This window comes from Onthophagus taurus, chromosome 1 (genome assembly GCF_036711975.1).
Source record: "Onthophagus taurus isolate NC chromosome 1, IU_Otau_3.0, whole genome shotgun sequence".
Classification (NCBI taxonomy): Eukaryota; Metazoa; Arthropoda; class Insecta; order Coleoptera; family Scarabaeidae; genus Onthophagus; species Onthophagus taurus.
This window is the reverse complement of record NC_091966.1, coordinates 9,803,888-9,825,537: the sequence shown is the minus strand read 5'-3', so window position 1 is coordinate 9,825,537 and position 21,650 is coordinate 9,803,888. Positions and strand designations below refer to the sequence as shown.

General features: G+C 32.2%; 3 protein-coding genes across 5 annotated transcripts in view; 1 reads left to right on the top strand and 2 right to left on the bottom strand.

Annotated features, from left to right (window-relative positions):
* Positions 1-15,323, bottom strand: part of LOC111417404 (bZIP transcription factor crc) — a 25,361-nt gene extending 10,038 nt beyond the window's left edge. Inside the window, exons 1-2 of one of the 2 annotated variants that reach the window (XM_023049670.2) lie at positions 15,231-15,323; positions 9,389-9,799 (exon numbers count right to left, since the gene is read on the bottom strand). In XM_023049670.2, the coding sequence (XP_022905438.2) occupies positions 9,389-9,683 (295 nt within the window). In that variant the 5' untranslated portion in view covers positions 9,684-9,799; positions 15,231-15,323. Of the gene's footprint in view, positions 1-4,420; positions 5,012-9,388; positions 9,800-15,230 lie in introns of those variants that run through there. The other variant, XM_023049671.2, reaches the window with a different exon arrangement.
* On the top strand, positions 15,268-21,650 carry LOC111417405 (pyrimidodiazepine synthase-like). 2 transcript variants are annotated; one of them, XM_023049674.2, is made up of 3 exons: positions 15,268-15,351; positions 20,745-20,915; positions 20,966-21,650. In XM_023049674.2, the coding sequence occupies exons 1-3, from the start codon at positions 15,348-15,350 to the stop codon at positions 21,496-21,498; spliced, it is 708 nt and encodes a 235-aa protein (XP_022905442.2). In that variant the 5' UTR covers positions 15,268-15,347; the 3' UTR covers positions 21,499-21,650. The 2 variants fall into 2 exon arrangements, with proteins under 2 accessions (XP_022905442.2, XP_022905441.2); XM_023049673.2 differs by lacking the exon at positions 15,268-15,351 and adding an exon at positions 15,546-15,745.
* On the bottom strand, positions 19,231-20,716 carry LOC139430033 (uncharacterized protein PF3D7_1120000-like). The gene has a single exon (XM_071196617.1). The coding sequence runs from the start codon at positions 20,660-20,662 to the stop codon at positions 19,367-19,369; it is 1,296 nt and encodes a 431-aa protein (XP_071052718.1). The 5' UTR covers positions 20,663-20,716; the 3' UTR covers positions 19,231-19,366.

Genomic DNA, 21,650 nt, shown 5'->3' with positions numbered 1-21,650 from the left:
TAACCGCCAAACTTGTGCCAACCTAAAAACTACTTCTAATAACATATTATAGATGGCGTACCCTAATACGAAACTCATTCGTTTAAAACATTTATTTATTTTAACATCTTCTCCTTAAACGAAAGAGTTTGCATTTCGTTCACATTATACATGAAACTATCTCTTAACTTTCTAAATTTAACATAATCAAGTGGTTTCGTAAATATATCAGCATATTGATCATTTGTATTTACATAGTCTATTTTAATTATACCCTCATTAACTTTTTCTATAATAAAATGGTAACGCACGTCAATATGCTTACTCTTTCTATTCATTATTCCATTTTTAATTAATGTAATGGCACTTTTATTGTCAACTTTTAATGTTGCCTTAATTTCTAAATTCAACAGTTCCTGTAACAAAGTTTTTAAATAGATCAACTCTTTACAACAATCCGCGGCAGCTATAAACTCAGCTTCTGTTGTCGACAGAGCTACTATTGGTTGTTTTCTGGTAACCCAGCTGATAGGTCCTCCATTGAAAAATATGATGTAGCCTGTTGTACTTTTTCTTGATTCGGTGTCACCTGCATAGTCCGAGTCACTGTAAGCTATTATTTCGTTACAGTTGGAGTTTATATCGTATTTTATACCATAATTTGTGTGTCCACTTAAATATTTTAAAATATGTTTTACATTATTAATGTCATTTTTGGTTTGGGTATTTAAATAACGACTCGCAAAGTTTACCGCGAAAGCCAAATCTGGTCTAGTCTTTTTCATTATATATAGTAAACTTCCCACTGCTTCACGATATGGATAATTTTTATTTTCTTCCTCTTTTTTTTCACTTTGTTTATTAATTATGTCACTTTTATTCAAAGGAATTTTTGTTGCACGTGTTTCATTCATATTAAATTTATTTAAAAGGTCTCCAATTGAATCAGTTTGATGTAAAGTCAATAATGTTTCACTTCTTTTAATCGACACACTTAAAAATGAGTCCGGATTTTCCCACACTTTGGTTTTGAATTCGTCTTTTAAGTTCATTAAAATAGTTTTAATTTTAGTTAAGTTTTCACCAATAATTAATCCATCATCTACATAAATTATTAGTATCACTTTATTATCTTCCGTTTTGAAAATACATCTTTCCGATTGAATTGTTTTTAGACCAATATTTCTAAGAAATCCTGTAAATCTTTCGTTCCATTTTGATGGAGCCTGTTTCAACCCATATAAGGCACGATTTAGTTTACATATTTTATTTTCTTTTTCATATCCTTGGGGAATTTGCATATAGACCTCCTCTGTTAATTTTCCATAAAGAAATGCAGTTTTTATGTCAAACTTCACCATTTTATAATTTCTTTGTGCTGCTACTGCAAAAATTAATCTTGTTGCACTATCACCAATGACTGGACTATAATTTTCTTCAAAAACTGTACCAAATTTTTGTTCGCAACCTCTAACAACCAATCGGGCTTTGTACACTCCATCATCTTTAATTTTAAATACCCATCGGTTTGATAATATCTTTTTTCTTTCATTACCTTCTTTATTTACTAAAGTCCAGACATCATTTTCCTCAAGCGATTTTTTTTCTTCTTCTATCGCTTTCTTCCAGTTAATGCTATCCTCTCCTTGAATCGCCTCTTCATATGATAAATAAACATAATCTTTTAATTTCTCTGGTGGTCTTCTGTTTCGTTGTTTTCTTTCTTCTTTTTCTTCTTCATTTTCCTTTTTTGTTTCTTCATTATTAGTGGTCTCTTCTGTATTTCTTGCTTTTTCTATTATATCTGTGTTTTCTTCTTCCTTTTCATCAATATCTTCTTCTGTTATGTCATTTATCTCTTCTCCATCTGTTTTATCTTCACCAAAATCTTGTAGTGTCCAGTTTTTCTTATTGTTTACAAATTTTACATCTCTAGATATCACAACCATTCTTTTCCCTTCATCGTACAATCTATACCCATTTGATGAGTATCCAATGAATAAGTATTTTTCGCTTCGTTCATCCAATTTTTTTTGATATCCCAATCTCTTTGCATAAGCATTCACTCCAAAAATCTGTATATTTCCCAAGTTAGGTTTTACATCTGTCCATAACTCATATGGTGTTTTATTCTCATTGACAGTTGGTGATCTGTTTAAGAGATATGCTGCGACTCTTACGGCTTCTCCCCATAACTCTTTGTTTACGTTTGTTTCGAAAATCATGGATCTTGCCTTTTCTAGAATTGTCCTATTTAATCTCTCCGCTTTACCGTTTAACTGTGGTGTGTGGGGAATTGTGTAATCCATGAATATACCTCTTTTCTTTGCCCACGTTTTTAAATCGTTGTTTACATATTCTTTTCCATTATCACATCTTATTTTACTTGTTTTTATATTCCATTTTGCTTCGGATTGATTTACATATTCTTTAATCGCTTCTGTGGCTTCAAATTTACCTTTCAATAAGTATACCGTCGCAAAATGAGTAAAATCATCTAAAAACGTAATAAAATACTTCATTCCGTCAAATGTTATTGGATCTATTGGTCCACAAATATCCGTATGGATTATTTCTAGTGGCCGAGTTGCTCTTTGCCGTACTTCATTAAATGGATTCCTCGTGTGTTTCGCTTTAACACACACTTCACAGAATGTGTTTTTTAGAATATCAAAATCCTGTGGCTTTAAATTCAAACCTTCACTCATCCCTTGTAATCTTTTCATGTTGTCCACACCAAGGTGCCCTAACCTTCTGTGCCAATCCATTTTGTCGTTGTACGTTGTTGCCGAATGAACTTCTTCCTTCTTTCTTAATATTTCAATTTCATATAATCCTTTTTCATTCTTCTTACCTTCTAAAATCATGTTTTTATTTTTGTATACCTCTACCTTTTCAGCTTCAAATATTACTGTTCCTCCATTTTCTGTAATTTTATTTACCGATAAAAGGTTTTTACTCAAATCCGGAACATATACAACATCTTTTAATGTACAACATCCTGTTGTAATATTTCCAGTTCCTTGTGCTGTCATTTTTTCGTTTTGTTTAGCGGTTCCAATTTCTGTATTTTTCTTAATTATTTCTTCAAACATACCTTCCACATTTGACATGTGTGCTGTTGCTCCTGAATCAACAATCCATTTACCTTTTTTTGAATTTTCTCCACTTTGAACTTCTGTTAAAAATGTTACGTCTTGTTTGTTCTTATTATTTTTATTCCTAAAATAGCAATCTTTCGACTGATGATTATTTTTCTTACATATGATACATTTAAATTCAGCCTTTTTACAGTCCCTTTTTAAATGCCCCTTTTTATTACATTTGAAACAAGTTTTATTCATTAAATAAGAATTTTTCTTTGTTGTATCATTAGCTTTAAACGCTACTTGTTCTTCATTTTTTTCTTCGGTTTCATTTCTATTTTCTTCACACAATAAACGAGCAGTTAAGTTTGTTAAATTTCGTTCGGTTTTAGGCGTCGATTCCCATGCACTAACAAAATGTTTGTATGTTACCGGCAATGTTGATAAAATTTTAGTTATTATCATTGTTTCGTTAACCTCTTGTTTTAATAATTTTAACTTATGTGCTAGATTTTCCAAATTAGAAATATGCTGTGTCATGTTACTTCCTTTTTTATATTGATAATTATAAAATTCTTGTAATAGTCCATATTTTTGATGTTCCGTATCTTGTTCAAAAATTATGCATAACTTATCATACATTTCCTTAGACGTTTTACAATTTAATAAATGTGCCACGATTGACCTGTCTACAGTTGTTATTATCAGCTTTTGAGCTGCTGCATCCTTTTTATCCCATGCGTTTTTTTTTTCATCACTTTCGGGACGATTTTCTTCTCCGGTAACTACGTTGTACAGTTCCTTTGCTTTCAAAAATATTGTTACTTGAAATTTCCACATATCGAAGTTGTATGTGTCTTTTAACATTTCTATATTTACCAGTTCTTCAGCCATGTTTTATTAATTTCTTTAACCAGAACGTTTTACTTGTTATTTTACTTTCAATTTTTAATTTAGCCGGCCTGGGCCCATAACCTGTTGGTTTTTTATTAATGTTACTTTAATAAAGTATTTGTTGATAACTGAAGAACTATTTATTGTTTAACATAAAGCATACACACTTCTTTATAAAACTCATACGGCACTAAACTTGACTAAAATACTCATTAACTGCGTGTCATCTTAACTTGGTCTTAACGATCTTTTTAACCTCAACATTCTAACGACTAACCGCCAAACTTGTGCCAACCTAAAAACTACTTCTAATAACATATTATAGATGGCGTACCCTAATACGAAACTCATTCGTTTAAAACATTTATTTATTTTAACACTTTGTATAAACAAATTCTCCAGTCATAAATTTTGAATAAAAAAAATATATATATTTCAGATTTCTTTTTAAATAAACATACCATAACACGCAGCAGCCATATCTTCACTTTACAAATCGAAGGTCGTCTTTCCCTTTCGTTTTCTTATTAATTTCGATTCAACAAAACCCAAGAGTCTCAAAAAATAAGGTCTTTACCTATTATGATTGTTATTAATAATCTCTATCTAGTGTTGGTACAAAAAAAGAAAAAGATAACTTCCTATTCTACGCAGTCTTATTTCTTAAATAAAAAAAACGTCTAGTATTCTTTTATAATTATTGCTTGTGGTCGACGACGAAAAATCCAAATTGAAAAGAAATATCGATCTCAACGTCTTTTCACTAGTTTCTGCGAATTGAACACGATTTCGCGGTTCCAGGTGTAATGATAGTTGAACTTCATGCTAAACACGCATACGGTGCCGCACATTTGCACGGATATGCATCGAGAACACGGTGTGTTCAGCGGCGGATGGCGTCTTCGATCAAAAAACAGTGTCACGGGTTTCAAAACAAAAGCTTAATTCTTAGCTGTTGCTTCTCAGCTAGATTATTTTTTGATTTAAATTTCCCGAACGCAACGCGATTCGCGAATTACAACTTGCTACTGATCGTTTTGTCATGGAGAACGCCGTCAAAGTATAATTTTCTCCTTCTCCTACTCCATCGTGGCCGTCGCGTTTGTCCTTCGAGGTTGCACCGCTCAGATCACATTGGCGCTACCGTCTCAGTGGAAAATTTTAAAAACATTTTGAATCGCAAATAAAGATAGGCACACACATGTTACTGCATTAATGGAAATTATTCATAAAGTTGTACACGATTTGCTATCTTAGCTTTTATTACATTTTCCAATATCGATGACAAACTGTGCACCTATTTCTTCTTGTAATTTTATTTAGGTCACGTTATCTTTGATAAAATTTGGAAAAAATTGTTACCGAAATAAACCACTTTTTAATGAACTTGTGACACGAAACGTTCTTCTTTTTGATAAACTTACTTATCTCCTTATTCCATTGCTGTTGCTAACAAACTTAATTTCTAACTGGATCTTAATTGTTACAAAAGGTAATTTGTATAACATCCAAAAACAAAAAAATAATTTTAGACAAAAGCACTGAAATGTTTCCAAGATAAGGAAAATGTGAACTAATCTATCGCCGCTTGGACAGAAGTCAAAAGAAATAGAAACAACCGAAAGACTAAAATTGTAATACAAAATTGTTCAAATTGGCTAAGGTTGCAATACAAATCTGTTGATGGATGTAGTGTGATGGATGCGGACAAGAAGAAGATTTTGAACGACGATTTATGCAAGATGGATAACAACAGATTAGTCAAGACAGCTAGGAATGGTCACTGTCAAGGCAACCTGCAGGGCGTCTAAGCAGCGGAAAGAGTGTTCGACAACCTTATCCCAAGATAGTTAATAGAAATGAATCTCGCTCATATTTAATCTATAACTGGTTAAGGTAGTTTTCAATAAAGCTGTTGTTTTATAATACAATGCTGAATGAGACTAGTGGAATAATTCAAATAAACCTAGATATTTGAAGACGTATCGATACGTACGTGTGATATCGATATTGAACTGGATGATTTGGGCATATTTGAAGATCAGTATACGTAAGTAAATTTACCCGAAACATTTCTAACGTAAATCCCTATTGGTACATCATCCTATAATATGCAAGAAAGTAGTGTAATAACAGATCAGAATCAATCCAAGGTGATGAAGGGTACTTTTTACGCAAAGTATTGTATGAATACATACATCCTTATACAGGTGTAACAAAGTAAATGCATTCCTTAGGTGGTAATGATAGCCAAATAACCCAACGAACGATACCGAACCAGATATTTTACTGAAATCCATACACAAGGTATGGTGACGTTTATGATTAGAACCCATGCTTATGAACAAATATTTTTTCTATTACCCCTAAATATACTTACATCACATTACTACTTAAACGTAGTACACTTTTATAATTATTGATTAAAATCTAAAAAGGAGAAACTTGTTCGATCCTGTTAGTAGCTCAAAGGATTATTCCCGGCAGAGAAAACCCAGAAAAATAAAAAAAATTCTTTTCTATATCTCCACTCAATCGAAAAGGAACCTCGTTGTTGTTCTAGAAATAGGATGAAGGAAAAATTATATGAACTAATTCATCATCGCCAATATTTCGTTTCTTTATTGAAACTTCTTGAGAGCCTGGATAAGTCTTTGATCTTATTCTTGGAATAACGTGGTTCTTTTTCGATTCAGTTGAGACATACAAAAGAAAATGTTTTATGTTTCTGGTTTCACACTGTCGGAAATAATCCATGGAGCTTTTATTATTAAGTTTATTGTACACGGTATAACTATAGACCTTTATCCACTAGGGCAGTGATGCTTAACCCACGACCTAACTACATATTTTATCCAGCCCGCGAAGTACTTTCACCTAGATTTAGAACCTAATGTGTTTCTAGAACCACGTTAGTTCAATAAATGCGCTACAATCAGTTAGCAGTTCTTAGTTGACGATAAAAGGTAGGTCTAAGCTATACCACTGAAATTAAACAAAGAAAACTAATGCATTTTGTTTTCATGTTTATTTGGACATACAATTTCATCATTTTGAAAATATCAGTGGCATTCTTTTAGTCTCTTTTCAGGACATTTTGAATGGTTTTTACTTTATTCAGAACACCATGAGCGCATGTTAGACATGATTTATTCGCACTTTCTAAGGGAACATCTTCAAGTCTTTACTAAAATTTTCTTAATGATCTGCGTGGCACCCCGGCTGGTTAATATTTTAGGTCTTATGATATATATGGGACTGTTCAGGGCTTATTCAATCTTGAAAAAAAGAGTACGAAATAATTAATTCTATTGATCGATTGAAATGTATCACGAAAGTAAAAAATTGTTTTGGACTGCCTGATATTTAATAAAAGAAGACGGAAATATACTTTTTTTTACCAATATTGAAGAAAAAGCATTATGTTTAATATGTACAGAGCTGCATAGAGTGCAAAGTTGGGGTGAGTCTACTAGTAGAGAGAAATTTTATTCTTCTATTTTCCCTGTTTGATTCTATTAGATTTAATTTAGTTAAATATAAGTCTGTTAGACAATGCAAGTTATTAGATATTGAAGAAAAACCTTTTAGGTTCGTAATTCCTACAGTACTTATCTATACCAACTTATTACCAAATTTTTAAAATACGTTCACCAAAACTCCTTAGTTATGAAACGGACTGTATAAAGAAGTATAAAATAATCCTTTAATATGGGCGAAGGTGCAAAACCTATCGTCAATATTTCGCGACTTTGCAAAGAAATTTTTATTCGCTCGCAAAATCACAGCATCACAAATGTTTTAGCTGCGAAGAAAATGTCATCACGGTCAATTAAAGTAAGTAAATTGGGTTCATTTTCCTGCCATAACGTTGTTCACTCTTGGTATATCAACACGAAAGTTGATTAATATAATTAACTGATGTCATCTTCGATTAACTCTCATAAAATCCTTTCTTTTTTATGGATCTGATAACAGTTCGTCATACATTTTTGCATACATTTGATACGTCTACCAAACTTTTCCACAAATTTTATAAGGTATGTTTATCTATAAATGGCATATAAAAAACTAATAACATACAAATAAGATATAATACATATTTTCAAAAATTATCTAAAGTCATTCTGAATAACGCGAAAAGAACTCATTTCTATATCTCTATTTATTTTTCTGAAACAGCTTCCAATTGCGCACTAATAACGAATGAACGTGAAGAAGTGACCTTCACAGAATAACATATTCGTGGCAGTACAATATGACAACTTCCGTCGCATAATATGGGTGAATATAAATTATTACAACTCCAGATTGTAAACTAATAGATTATCATCGATATTAGAATTTGTCAATTGTTGTAAAACATTTTTAATGTGTTAGTTACCATTCGAAATAAATATTATTTAAAGAAAGTGTTCATACTGGCTGCAACTGTCAAATTATTATTTATCATTTGTTACAAAAAATGTGCTATTATTCATGTTGATATTTCAGAATTAACAAAGTATCAAAGAAAAACAAAACAAGAATGTCAAGATTAACTATATCTATTTCTTTGTTATTGAAGAAGTTTATTTTTCTTATTTTTGATTGAATCACAATACACATATAATAAACGTTATATCAAATATTCAATACATAATTTCCGCTTTTTAAATAACGGTTTTACACAATTTTTAGAATCACAACACCTGGAAGTTTCGAAAATTTTAACCCTACACAACTTCAAACATTTTTTGGATTGAATTTCTTCATTATTTGGTATTCTGAGTAGCATTATAAGATTTTACTTGTAGTATAAGTCGTTAATGCAATTCAAAACTAAATTATTTCACTCGCATTTCTTAATAGATAAGTCGATTTTATTTTGATCCTTGCATGCACGCACTTTGGAATTTGCTAATCTATGTATCTTCATTTTGTTTACTGCGTAACTGTTCATTGTATTTATCTTTGAACTGGTAACCCACACTAATAGGAAAAAATTGAATGATTCCCCATTTCCCACTTGATTATAATTTAATAGGAAAACAAAGTTAATTCGTAAACATTTTCTTTATCATTGGGTTTCTCCTGTTTTTTTTTCTCCAGACGAATTAATTACAATAAAAAAAAAACTCATTACAATGAAAAGCGAATGTATTTTTTTTCTAGATGTGCACACCTATACGACCCTCTTGATTGCTATCTATGTATTTGGTCCAGACGTGCATTTTTTTTTCAATTACTCACAATCGATAATTTACATTTCGAGTAAACAACATTAGAATTTTAAATTTATCGTAAACGAAAATCATGGTATTTATTGTCAACTAATTAATCTTAGGTCAGTTCTTGATTAAAAAAATATCACTTTTAAATATTTAACACTAACTATATGCAACCAATCCAACATTAAAATGTATGCAACCACATTAACTTCATCTTACCTTCAATTATCCATTCTGATAGATCTTCAAGCTCCTCCAAATTTTGCAATAACGAGTCATCAATGGGCTCCGCTTTGGTAGAAGAAGAGTTCCGTTGTGCGGCGATCGCTGGAGCGTTGCCGAGCAATATTTCGGCATACTGTAAGCTGTTTTTTTCGACATCACACTGCTCCGATGATTCGGTCCAATAAAATCGCGCGTCTTCGTCGGAAGGAACAGCCGTCAGCTCATCAGCAAAGATGGGCGACAGCGGCTCTTCCTTCCACTCCATTATCAGCACCGGCGAATCTTCCATTGGTACGATTGCCGATGATGCCAGGATAACTGAAGGAAAGTTGTTGGTTCTTGGGGGTGGAGATGATTACGTTTGCCGGTATGAATGCGGCACGTTGTGGGGACGCCATGATGGCACTATAAAAAAGCATCATAATATAAGTATGAATTTTTAAAACAACTTAGTTTTATGAATCATATTTATAACTATATCTTTTTACTATAACTACTATATCATCTTTTGTTAAGATCATATGTTTGTTTTGATTGTGTCCTGACATGATTATCTATCAGAGTACAATAGATGATAAACATATTGTCAAAAGTGCGTCATTTCTAATATACGTTTTTCTCCCATGTTTTCTTGGATAATTATTTCAAACTTGGTATACATCTTATATTCAAGAATAGGTATGGTATATACAAAATCGTTAGTCGTATTAACAAGCGTTTCTTTTTTTTTGACTGGTGCGTTATTTTTTGTTTGTAAAATAAACCATAAACGCAATCAAGATTAGGAAAGCATAAAATCTATTACAAAAATAATAAGCTGGGATATTTGTATTGATTCTTAAAGTCTTATAATAGATTTAATAAATGGTGGAGACATAGAGAATGTAAGTACGAAGCCTTTCACAACATAGAGAATGGTTTGGAAACGTAACATTCATGAGACAGATTTGGAAGTGAAGATGAGAAGAAAATATAAGGAATTGAGAGAAAAACAATGGATTTATAGAAGACACATACGTATAACATAAATGAGAGTATTGACGAAGGGACTCAATAGAGACTTGGCGCAACGTCTCACAATCAGTGGAAGGAACAGGATATGCTGGAAGATGTATAGGTAAGATACTGGATATCAAAATAAGACAGGGTGAAGACAACGGTGTGGTATGAATCAAAAATAAAAGGAAAAAAATGTTGAAACAAGATCAGAGTGGGTGTAAGCAAAATGAACAGATCCAGTACCCAGCCTCAAGTGTAATTTATTCACTACACATTTAGTGCTTTTTTTTATTTATTCAGTTCAGAGCTTAATGGGCATTTTAACTATCCGCAAAAGATATCTTGATAAGCGACCAATGAGAAAAATAACGGTAAATATTATTGTAATTTGCAGTCATGTCTGAAAAAATATATGTATTTCTAATTCTATAATTAAGCAATGCCAAATAGTTGCAAATTGGAGTATATATCATCTGGTTTATACATATAGGAAGTTTATAAAGAAAAAGTTTTGAGATTGTGAATGAATCTGTAAATGTTGGTCCTTCAAAACTGAATCCATTTTAACTATTTCACAGAAATTTATGAATTATATACAAACTTATTTTATATTCCTAATGATTACTATAAAAACAAATTTCTTCTATCACGTGTGGTATTAGCAGATGAAATTCATATTGATATAAAGAAAATATGTTTCATCCTAATATACATGTAGTGTGTTCACAACCTCCAACTACACATGTATCTGACGACAACCAGAGATGTTAGACTGGTTGCCGGGACCGACGGCTTAACGTCCCCTCCGAAGGACGGGGAGGCGACTCGGCGTGCATTCACTGGGAATCAGCCATGCACCCAAGTTTCTGGGTGTTGGAGTACCAGCCCGGCTTGGGGGTCGTCTTCAAATTGCTGGGCGTTGGAGTACCAGCCCGGCTGAAGGGGAGGCGAGAAGCGGTATCAGCCTGATCGGATGCCATTTTCGAACATCTTTCACTCCTCCAAATAGACCTACACATGGCCGAAGTAAACCGTGAGGATGTACAAAGGGACCGTTGGGGCCCAAGTGCTTTGGTTATACCACCTGTGGTTTAACCAACCTCACATGAAACTACATACATACATACATGTAGTGTATGTAGCATGAGCTTCTTAAATCTCAGCGTCGTTGGTTCGAGCCCCACATTGGTCGCATAAAACATCAACGATAGCTTTAACATTCAAAAATGGAAAGCATTACCTCGTGATAATTAAATATGGTACCTACTTTGAATGAAGAATGAGAAAGTGGTTTTCGAAACATTATCAAGAGTTGTATGTACAGGATGGTACATACATGATGGAAATTCAATGATAGGCTTCCCGTAGAGGCCAAAATGGAAAATATCGTAAAACCACCAAGTGCAATTATCTTGGTTATTATTATTAGGTGGAGTATTATCACTAAGACATTATATGGACACTTTTTTACAGAGAATTTGATGACAATTTCCGCTTTTTTAAACGGAAACAACCACTGATTATTCGCTTATTAAATTCGTTATTTTTTCTGATTACAAAAATATAGAGTTCGACATGTCTATTTCTTATTGTTTTAAAATAAAGCTAAAAATAATAGTTATTTGTATTATAAGTAAAGAAAGTATACTTTTCTTCAAGAATAATGCATGAAGTTTTTTCGGACACTCAATTTAAATGAATTACCTACATTTTATAAGAAATTATTTAAAAAGTACACGACGAGCTCGAGAATCAAATTGTCGTTTCTGCCGTTTCCCTCACTACAGCAACCAAACAAAAAAAATAAAGTAGTGATTCATCAGGAGGTGTTATCAAAATCGGCACTAACATGTGGTGATTTACAGTTACAACAGTGTACATCAAGTATAAGCTCCTCTAACCTTAATAATTGTACGTTCAATATTTATTCTAATAAATAATTAATTGTTTATTTGGTTGCTATATAGAAATGGTTGCTATAAAGAAATGAGGTACTTTTCTTTACGATTTGTAACAAGGAAATATAGGCCATTTCCAGTGAGTGTCCGAAAAACTTTTTTTTTAGTGTTGTCGAAGAAATTAAATTTACAGTTTCCTGTAAATTACGGTACTATAACTAAAAATTAAAAAAACGTATTTCTTCAATCCAAAACAATGCAATCCATTAAATATTTCGGTGTCAGTTGGTGTAATAAATGTAATTATTTGTTTTTAAATACCAGAAAAATAATACCCCGTAATTTATATACCGCCCAGTAATATACAGGAAACTGTAAATTTCATTTCTTCGACGACACTAGATTTCGACGGCGTTTAGAAATGTTATAAAAAAAGTTTATTTTTAGATTTATTCTAAAACAATAAGAAATATCGAACCCTATATTTTTGTAATCAGAAAAAAATAACGAATTTAATAAGCGAATAATCAGAGGTTGTTTCCATTAAAAAAAAAAAAGAAATTGTGTTCTAAAACCGAAAACCCCTACCTGACTACGTCACCAAATTCTCTGTAAAAAAGTGTCCATATAATATCTTAGGTATAATACTCTACCTATAATAATAACTAAGATAATTGCTCTTGTTGGTTTTACTATATTTTCAATTTTGGCCTCTAGGGGAAAAACAAAAGACGATAGCGCTTTGAGGTTTTCGACATTGGAATTTATTTAAAAAAAGAGATCGAGACATGTAAGCTACTTTTTTTCTAACTTCTATAGTTTCCGAGATAGCCTATTCGGACATCGAATTTGAACCACCTGTACATAGCTTCACGTGGGGGTGAATTCCTTCACAGCACTTGGACCCCAGCGAGCCATACGTATGTACATCCACACAATTTACAGTTCATTAAAGGGTCAGAAAACCAGCCCAAGATTTTAATGAACGTTAATATAGAACAGAAGAAATTTCTTTATATCCGAAATTTGGGCCTATGGTACGTCAAAAATGGATTCCCTAAAGTACGCAAGGTTGAGACAGTCACAAACAATATGACTTACCGTGTCGTCTTCCATTTCATACCCTCTATAGAAAGATGTATTCGTCAGCATCATGTAGAACATGTGCTTACGTAACCTGCAGTGTCCGGTCAGGAAGTGGGTGAGGAGCCTCAAGTCACTTTTTGATTTTCCCAGGATCTGAGTAGATTTCTTCCGGTCAGGGTAAAGCAGAGCTTTCTTTGCAAAGACACCTATTGCAGTCTCATCCCATCCATCGTATCAAGAGTTATTGGAGGATCTAAATGAAGCTAGCTGGGAATGTTCCGTCCATAACAATTTACGTGGGGAGCGGAGTTGACAGCAGAATTCTTCAAAACGTCTTGATACGGATATCCGGCATATCTTTCCGGTATTATGGTTACAATTTCTAGTACATTTCTGAAGTGTAGCCTACATTGCCACTTTATTGCGATATTTGAACCAAAATGAAATTAATAAAAAGCTGATAAGATATGTCAAATTATTTGGATCCAAGATACAAAATGAGCTTTTTTGATGTAGATTTAACAAACAAAGCAAGAAGATGGCATTTATTGGAAACACTTACAGCATAAACTGAAAGTGATAATAGCGCCAGTTGCTAGTAATGAATGTGATGATGAATTACAAGAGAAAAGAAGAAAACTAGAAGAAACTGCAACAAGAAATTTAATTCATACATCGTTTTGGGATTGTTACCATGAGGTTGCTAATGACAAATCTGAAGTAAATAAAGCTATATTATTTATATATTTAAAGTTATATAAAGTATTAAATGAAAAAGGTTCAATTGGGGTTGAACTTTATTATCTGTAGTGTCCAACACCTAGAAAAGATACTAATCCCTGTAAATGGTGGAGTACTAATAGGTTTTAATATCTGATAACTATGCGGTGTCCAGCCGAATTTTAAAAGATGGCTGGATATCCGTTCCACTTCTAGTAATTACGACTATCTTCTAGCCAAAATATCTGAGGTTATGAATGGGTTAAGTTATGTGGATTTAAGACAAAAAAGTTAATAATAAAATTCGGATAATAAATTTAAGTTTATTAACTTCTGCCATCTTTTGCCCGGCGATCGTTTCTACTGACAATTGCAGACTCAACTACTGGAAGATTAAGAATCCGCTACTTTCTTAGCCAATGAGAGCGCGAGATGATTTATCAGGAGAATGGTAAAAGTGGGCCTAATAGTGTGAAGTCAAAACAAATTTAATCACAAGTTCAAAGTTATATCTTGAAAGCCGACATTGTATTTTTTATAACTTCACTTAATTAACAATATCTTAATTTCCTTTATTTAATTAATATCCTATCGATAATAAAAATTGATTAAAAAAATACCTGACACCATAATTTTAGGCAAATATAAGATAACAATTAGCAATATTAAACATTTTCATTGATAAACAAGACGTCACAGTTATGACTCATTCCCCAAAAACCCTTTCGATTACTCTAAGGTGATTTGCCATCATGAAAACCGCTCTTTTTGTAATTTTAACATAGATTGCTTCTTTCCGATTAAGAACTGTTATTTTTAACTTTGTTATGTTTAGATAACTGATTATAAAATCAAACATATGCCACAATTTCCCCCTCAAAACTCCTTTACAAAAACATCATCAAACCATAATAAGTATTTATGTCATTTTCATTCAAAAAAAAACTACAAACATAACCAAAAATTTGACATGAAATGAAGTTGAATCATAAAAAAATGCATGACGCAATCACAATAATGTAGGTAGACTCAAAAACCGTTCTCTTTTAAACATGGCGAGTATAACGTGAAAAGTATTGACCCCCTTATAAAACTTAAAGAAAACGATGACATGCGAAAAATTGATTACTTACAGCATTTTGTGTGATTTGTGAAGGCACACTTGCGTGTGCAAGTTTCCTAAGCGTGCTAGAACAGCATCTTCACGGCGTTATTGCGGATACGAGGAAACCAAACACCTTTATCGACACATGGGTAAGAGAAAAGTGAAAGATGGCGGCGATGATGATACGGGTCACGTGATTTTGCCAAATTTTTAGCGCATGCTCAGACAAGTTTTTTTTTCTACTTTTGAAATGTAGGCCTTTGCCTATTTTTTTAAATTATTCCGCTCTTTCGTTTCTAAATTTATGCTTATCATGTTATTTGTTTCTAAACGAGTTATGTAAAAATGAAAGCGGCTAACGTTTGTTGTTTACATTTTTTAATTGGATTTTATGGTAATGAATGACACATTTTTTTTGCAAGTGGAAGATAACCTCGTTTATCAACAACGCTTGAGAAATTTAATTGTAATTATCGGTTTCCAGTTGAATTTTATTTTTAAACGTTTTTAGTTGTAAAATGGGCACTGTTCATCTTGCGAAAGGTAAAAAAAATACTTATTAGATTAAAAGTTTTAAAATTTAGGCAATTACATGTATAATTATTGAAAAACAGTTGTTATATAATAATTAATTTTTTATTGGCCACGGTTCTTGTTCTGCTTGACTTTTCCAAGACATGCGATACAATTCACCATAGAACGTTCTTATGCTTATGGCTTATATATCTGTTCTGTGGTTTTGGCAATTCTTTGGCATGCCGGTCTATGGCGCAATGTCTATGCATTTTTTGAAGATTACTTAATGAATCGCAGACAGCGAGTTTCTTCTGATGAGGCTGTTGTGTTGTCTGGCGTTCCTCAGGGATCTGTCTTAGGTCCAATTCTCTACTTAATTTATACTAGTAATCTTTTTAGTGTGTTGCATCACTGCTATACAGGGCTGTCCTTATCCTGAAAAAAATCCTTATAGGCAAAATGGGCAAGAGAAATAGCTGGAAATTATTTTGAAGTTCGTAATTCGACCGCTAGGAGGCGTAACTGCCATAGAGAAACATAAAATTCCCGCTATCTCAGAAAGTTAGACGATGAGCTATAACTTTAACAATATTCATTTAGTAGCTTGAATAATACCGCATCGCTTTTGTTTTACGATATTTCTCATATCTGTCATAATAAAGGAGGGGGAGGCCAATGCGTTTTAAAATGTTTACATTTTAATATCTCCTGGACCATTCAACCGATTTGAATATTTTTGATCTTGTTTGAAAGAGCATTTTATACTCTTTTAAAAGATATTATTCAGTAAGACCGTTTGGTTTAAAACAAATAAAGTGATTACATATTTTTGTGACTTTTGAAAAAAAAGTTAAATGAAACGGTACTATTTACTTCACAGATCCTTGGTCACTATAAAATTTGCTAAATGTTAATGAAAACCGCATCTCGATATCTCCATCCATTCTCGAATTATAGAAGAAAATGTTAAAAATTCGTGTATCTTAATCGGATCAAGTTACCTTAGCAAACAAATAAGAGGGCACAAAAATGTTATTACCTAGAACCTTCCTTCACACTTTATCCAAGCTTAGAACTGGTTCAAAACTACTTTTAGCGTGTTTAAAAGCCAACGGATCAATGAAACATCAACAATGATAATAAAACAAAATAAACCAAAACACTTAGAATTACTAAAATTTTTGGCTAAAATAGCTCACAAATGTTCGAAATGCCGTCCATTAACCACGATGCATTTATTTAATCTTCTTTTGTCTTTCGTCTTTTGTCATATTTATTTTATTCTTGGTTATTGGTTTTTCTTGAAAAGTCAAGTCGTTTAGTCTACCCCATAGATAAAAATCTAAAAGGGATGAAAGCAATGTGGGCTTTGCTCGAATCAATAATGCGTATTATGCAAGTTTTCATCAGCTTGTTAAAATATGCTTCATGCATCCATAGCCCGAATTATATTTAAAAGTCAATGATAATTGTTCAGTCTGTTATCATAATCGGTATCTGTTAAGGCCTGATGTAAAACAATGTGGTGGAGATATATATTATTCTCTTGAGGAATCTTGTGGATAATTGTTTTTGGGGTTTCCAGATTATATGGGATTGTATTGCGCACCAATGTGATTTACGAATTCATAGAGATGTCTAAATGGGCTACACGTTGCCAGTTTCCCGTAATCGATAAGCCAATCTTAAAAATACTTCTAGAGATGTCTTTCTTTATCGTAGTTGCATTGCACATTTTTGTCATGCAGTTGAATCATATTCGAAACATTGAAAATAAATCATCATATGCGCTATCATACATCGTTTTAGGCTTTCCATTCCTAGATACCATAAGCAATTATTTAAACGTTCATTTTCTTCTGTTATTCAGTGTTTATAATAGCATCCCATTGAGCATTTTGCAGCGAAGTGAGCATGGCTTTAAGACGGCGATTAAGAAGTGCTTGCTTCAGCGACGGGCTGATTAGTATACCTTTTCTTTTCCATTATTCTTTACTGTTTAATCTTGTTATTACCTCTTTGGAATTAAATATTGTTTTATGTATATATATTTTTTGAAAAGTTACTTATCCTACAAAAGTAGACCCAGAATCGAAACCTGAATATACTCGTATAAGAAAAGAAATAAATTCCAAAATAAAAGTTATAACGAGAGAATATTGGAGTAAATTCACCAGCAATATGGACTATGACATGTATGGAGATTAACATGTTGACCCCGGCGTGTATCAGCTGTGGTACACGCATTACAATATACTTGCAATATAAGGCAAATGCTGCCCGATGGACAAGACAAACAAATATCGCGCCGGCGTTAACGGGTTAAAGAATGGTTTGGAAAATACTCCTAAATCAAAAGAAGCCTTTCAACAAGTATATAAAGATAAATATGGGGTGAAATTGGGTGTTTGGGTGTGCATATCTCAAGCACTTACGATCCTGTAAATGACAGATAGCAATTTCAAGTACTGTTTGGTCGAACAAATTCGAAGATAGTAAAGTGTGGATATACAAAACCATTAATGACTTACGGCATTGAAATACGTGACATAAATAAAACTAAGAGCATGTTACAAGTAGCAGAAATGAAAACTTTGAGTGAATTATGAATTTCGGCATTAGAGACACATTGGTGCGCAATACAATCCCATATAATCTGGAAACCCCAAAAACAATTAGGTTCAGGACAGTGTGAAATGGGAAAGACAATGCAAGAGATTTTGATGAAACCACATCCATAGAATGGCAGATAACATATTGACGAAAATTGTGCTTACAAGTAATCAGTCTAGAACCTGGCAGTTTCTCAGGAGATATTTCAGTTGCAGGTCTAGCGAGGGAGATCCACCAAAATACTTTTATAAACATCTCACACCCAATTAGCACAATTTTGAGTCGTATGTATAACAACTGAAATTAATTGTTCAGTAACTCAGAAAGTTCACATGCATTATTATATTTATTAGCCAATATCGTTTTTTTGGTCTTCTTCTTCCACTTGTTGTAGGTCTGTGTGTGTGGACTTGCAGCTGTCCTTCCTCTGATACTGTACGGGGTAATCTTTCATTTATCCTTTTCACGCGGTTGTTTTATCCTTTTCTTCTTTGTCTTCCCCATCTTACCACATCTACTACACCACATTATTCCCTGATGTTTATATTTATTGTCCAATCTCTTCTAGTCTTACCCAGAAGTATTCTGCGCATAGCAGAATACATAATAATCTTTTTTTTATCTTCGTGTCTCTATTTCGTATGTCATAACGGGCCTTATTCAAGTTTTATAAATTTATGTCTTGCTGTTAATTCGCATGAATATATTAGACTAAACGATCTCTCGTAAGTATCCTGATGGTGATATTTTGTTGATCTGGTTTTTTAAATCTTGCTGGGCCATGACTGTTGGAGATATCCAGTACAAGATATTTTAAATGACTGATTCAGACATACCCAGCTTTATCAACTATTTACTAATTAAAGCTATTAAATACATATTAAGTTTCAGCCGCATAGTGCAATTAGTAAAAATCAATTTTATTTATAAATTGAAACATGTTGGATTTTTAATAATTTCATAGATAACTCTAATTTTTATTGTAATATTAATAAAAGCCGTTACAGAAAATTATAAAGATTTTTCTTTTTCTTTTTAACCATTTTCTGCTTTATCACCAGTTTCAAAAGCATATTTCATTTCTTCGAAAGATTCGCGATATTCTCGACGTATTTGCTCGACTTCGGCCCGATTAATAATAAACATATCATTTTTAGACTTTTCCTTTTCTTCATTTTTTTCATTAGCGATATGAATCAAATTTTTCTCGATATCATTAAGTTTATTCTCCATCATTAGCTTCCGCCACGGTCTATCATATTGAAATTGAACGTCAGAGTTTGTTTCGGTAAAAGCGTATTTCTTCTCATCAAGTTTTTCTAATTCTTCATTCAAATGTATCAATAATTTCGAATCTTTTTTATACAATTTGAAACCGATATCTTCCTCAACAGATTCAGTATCAGACGAAGATTCTGGTGGTTCCTCTAATGTTGCTGTATGAATATCGTAATTATTGACGATTTCTTCGTATGATTTTAAATATTTGGTTGGATTGGTTTCGACTTTTTCTTCCATTTCTATTAGTAGTTTAGCTAATTTTATTTTTTCTTCGTCTGTTAAAGAACATTTTGAATTATACATAGTTCGATTTTTAGCCAATTGTATGTTTTTTTCGATAAAGTTCTTTTCTAAGTCATTTTTTGGTTTTTGCTCTTTTTCTTTGTTTTTAAGAATAGTTTTAATGTCGTCTTTTATAATTTCCTCTGATTTATTTTCATTTAATAAATAATAAGGAAAATTCTTGTCTAATAATGTTTTTTTGTTCAATTCTAACGATAGGTCAATTGAAGATCTTATTTCTTGGTGCAATTCTTTACGTTCTTCTTCTACAATTTTCATTTCAGAAACATTTTCTTGTATTTTATTTTCAATTAATTTAATATCTTTAAATATTTTTGCGATTCTTTTATCAGATCCTTTGTAAATATTGTCCTTAAACGATTCTTTTTGGTTTTCTTTAGTTTCATCAAAAATAAGATTACTTTTTAGATATTTTAATTCTTCCGCCATTTGCAGAAAAAACTCATTCATTTCCAACATTAAAAATTTTGTACTTTTTTCTTCGCCGGGTTCATGCCTTTGGAAAGTGTTAATCAAAGTTAAACTTTTTCTTAAAGAATCTTCCAAACTCAAACTATCATCTATGTGGATATTTTCGATTCTCCCTTCTAATTCTTTGCTCCATGCTGATTCGGGAATCTCCGGAAGTTGACCTAAATGTTTTTTTCCCCATTCCTTTATTTGTTTATGACGTAGTTGAGATTTGTTTTTTGAAACGATTTCCGGCAAAAATCCCTTTTTATTTTTTTGCTTTTTTAAATGGGACATTATTTAATTCTTATTAATCTTTAAAATTTAAATCACTGTCTACATGACGTTTTTGTAATATTGTTTTTGTTTTTATTAACAGGTAGCTTGTTGCCACCAAAGGATCCAAATAAACTCCGATTATACTCTATGAAATTTTGTCCTTTTGTGCAAAGAGCTCGATTGGTACTTTTGGCCAAAAACTTGGATCATGATATAGTTAATGTTCATTTACAAAACAAACCTGATTGGATTTGGAGCTTACATCCAGAAGGTGATTAAAAATATTAATATTAGTTTTTTTAATAATTTTGATTTTTTTAGAAAAGGTTCCAGTTTTAGATACAGGGTCAAAAATAATACCGGAAAGTTTAAATATTTGCGACTATTTAGAAGAAACTTATCCAAATCCCCCTTTATATCCAAAAGATGAAACCTTAAAACTGAAAGACCAAGCGATTATAAGAAACTTTGGGGATTTGCATATAAAAGTTTTTTATAGCATCTTATTTAATAGGCAGGGATTATCAACGGGAGAGCTAATCCAAAAAGCAGTTCCGGTTTTGGAATTTTACGAAAATGAGTTATTGAAGAGAGGAAGTGACTTTTTTAATGGATCTGAACCTGGAATGGTTGATTACATGATATGGCCTTGGGTTGAGAGAATTCCGATTATTCCAAATGCCATAGAACTATATGAGGCTTTACGTTTTGAACGATTTGAACGTTTACGAAAATGGTTTGGGTTAATGATGGAACATTCGGTTGTTAAAAAGACTATACTACCGGCTGAAAGACATCGTGCTTTTGGTTTTCAGTTAATGGCTGGAAATAATATTGACTATGATAACATATAAATAAAAAATAAAAAATGTTAAAATTAATAAGGTGTTTTAAGAATTTATCCAACATATCGACATGTCTAAAATTGCTTAAGTAAACTCTAAATGGGGTTTCAAGTGTCGCACATTATACACGTCAACTTATTAAATATACCTTTTAAATTTCA

Coding starts and splice junctions, on each gene's coding strand:
- LOC111417405 (XM_023049673.2), top strand. CDS start 15,721: ATGGGCACTGTTCATCTTGCGAAAG. Junction 15,746..20,744: donor CACTGTTCATCTTGCGAAAG/GTAAAAAAAATA, acceptor TTTTATTAACAG/GTAGCTTGTTGCCACCAAAG. Junction 20,916..20,965: donor TTGGAGCTTACATCCAGAAG/GTGATTAAAAAT, acceptor TGATTTTTTTAG/AAAAGGTTCCAGTTTTAGAT.
- LOC139430033 (XM_071196617.1), bottom strand. CDS start 20,662: ATGTCCCATTTAAAAAAGCAAAAAAATAAAAAGGGATTTTTGCCGGAA.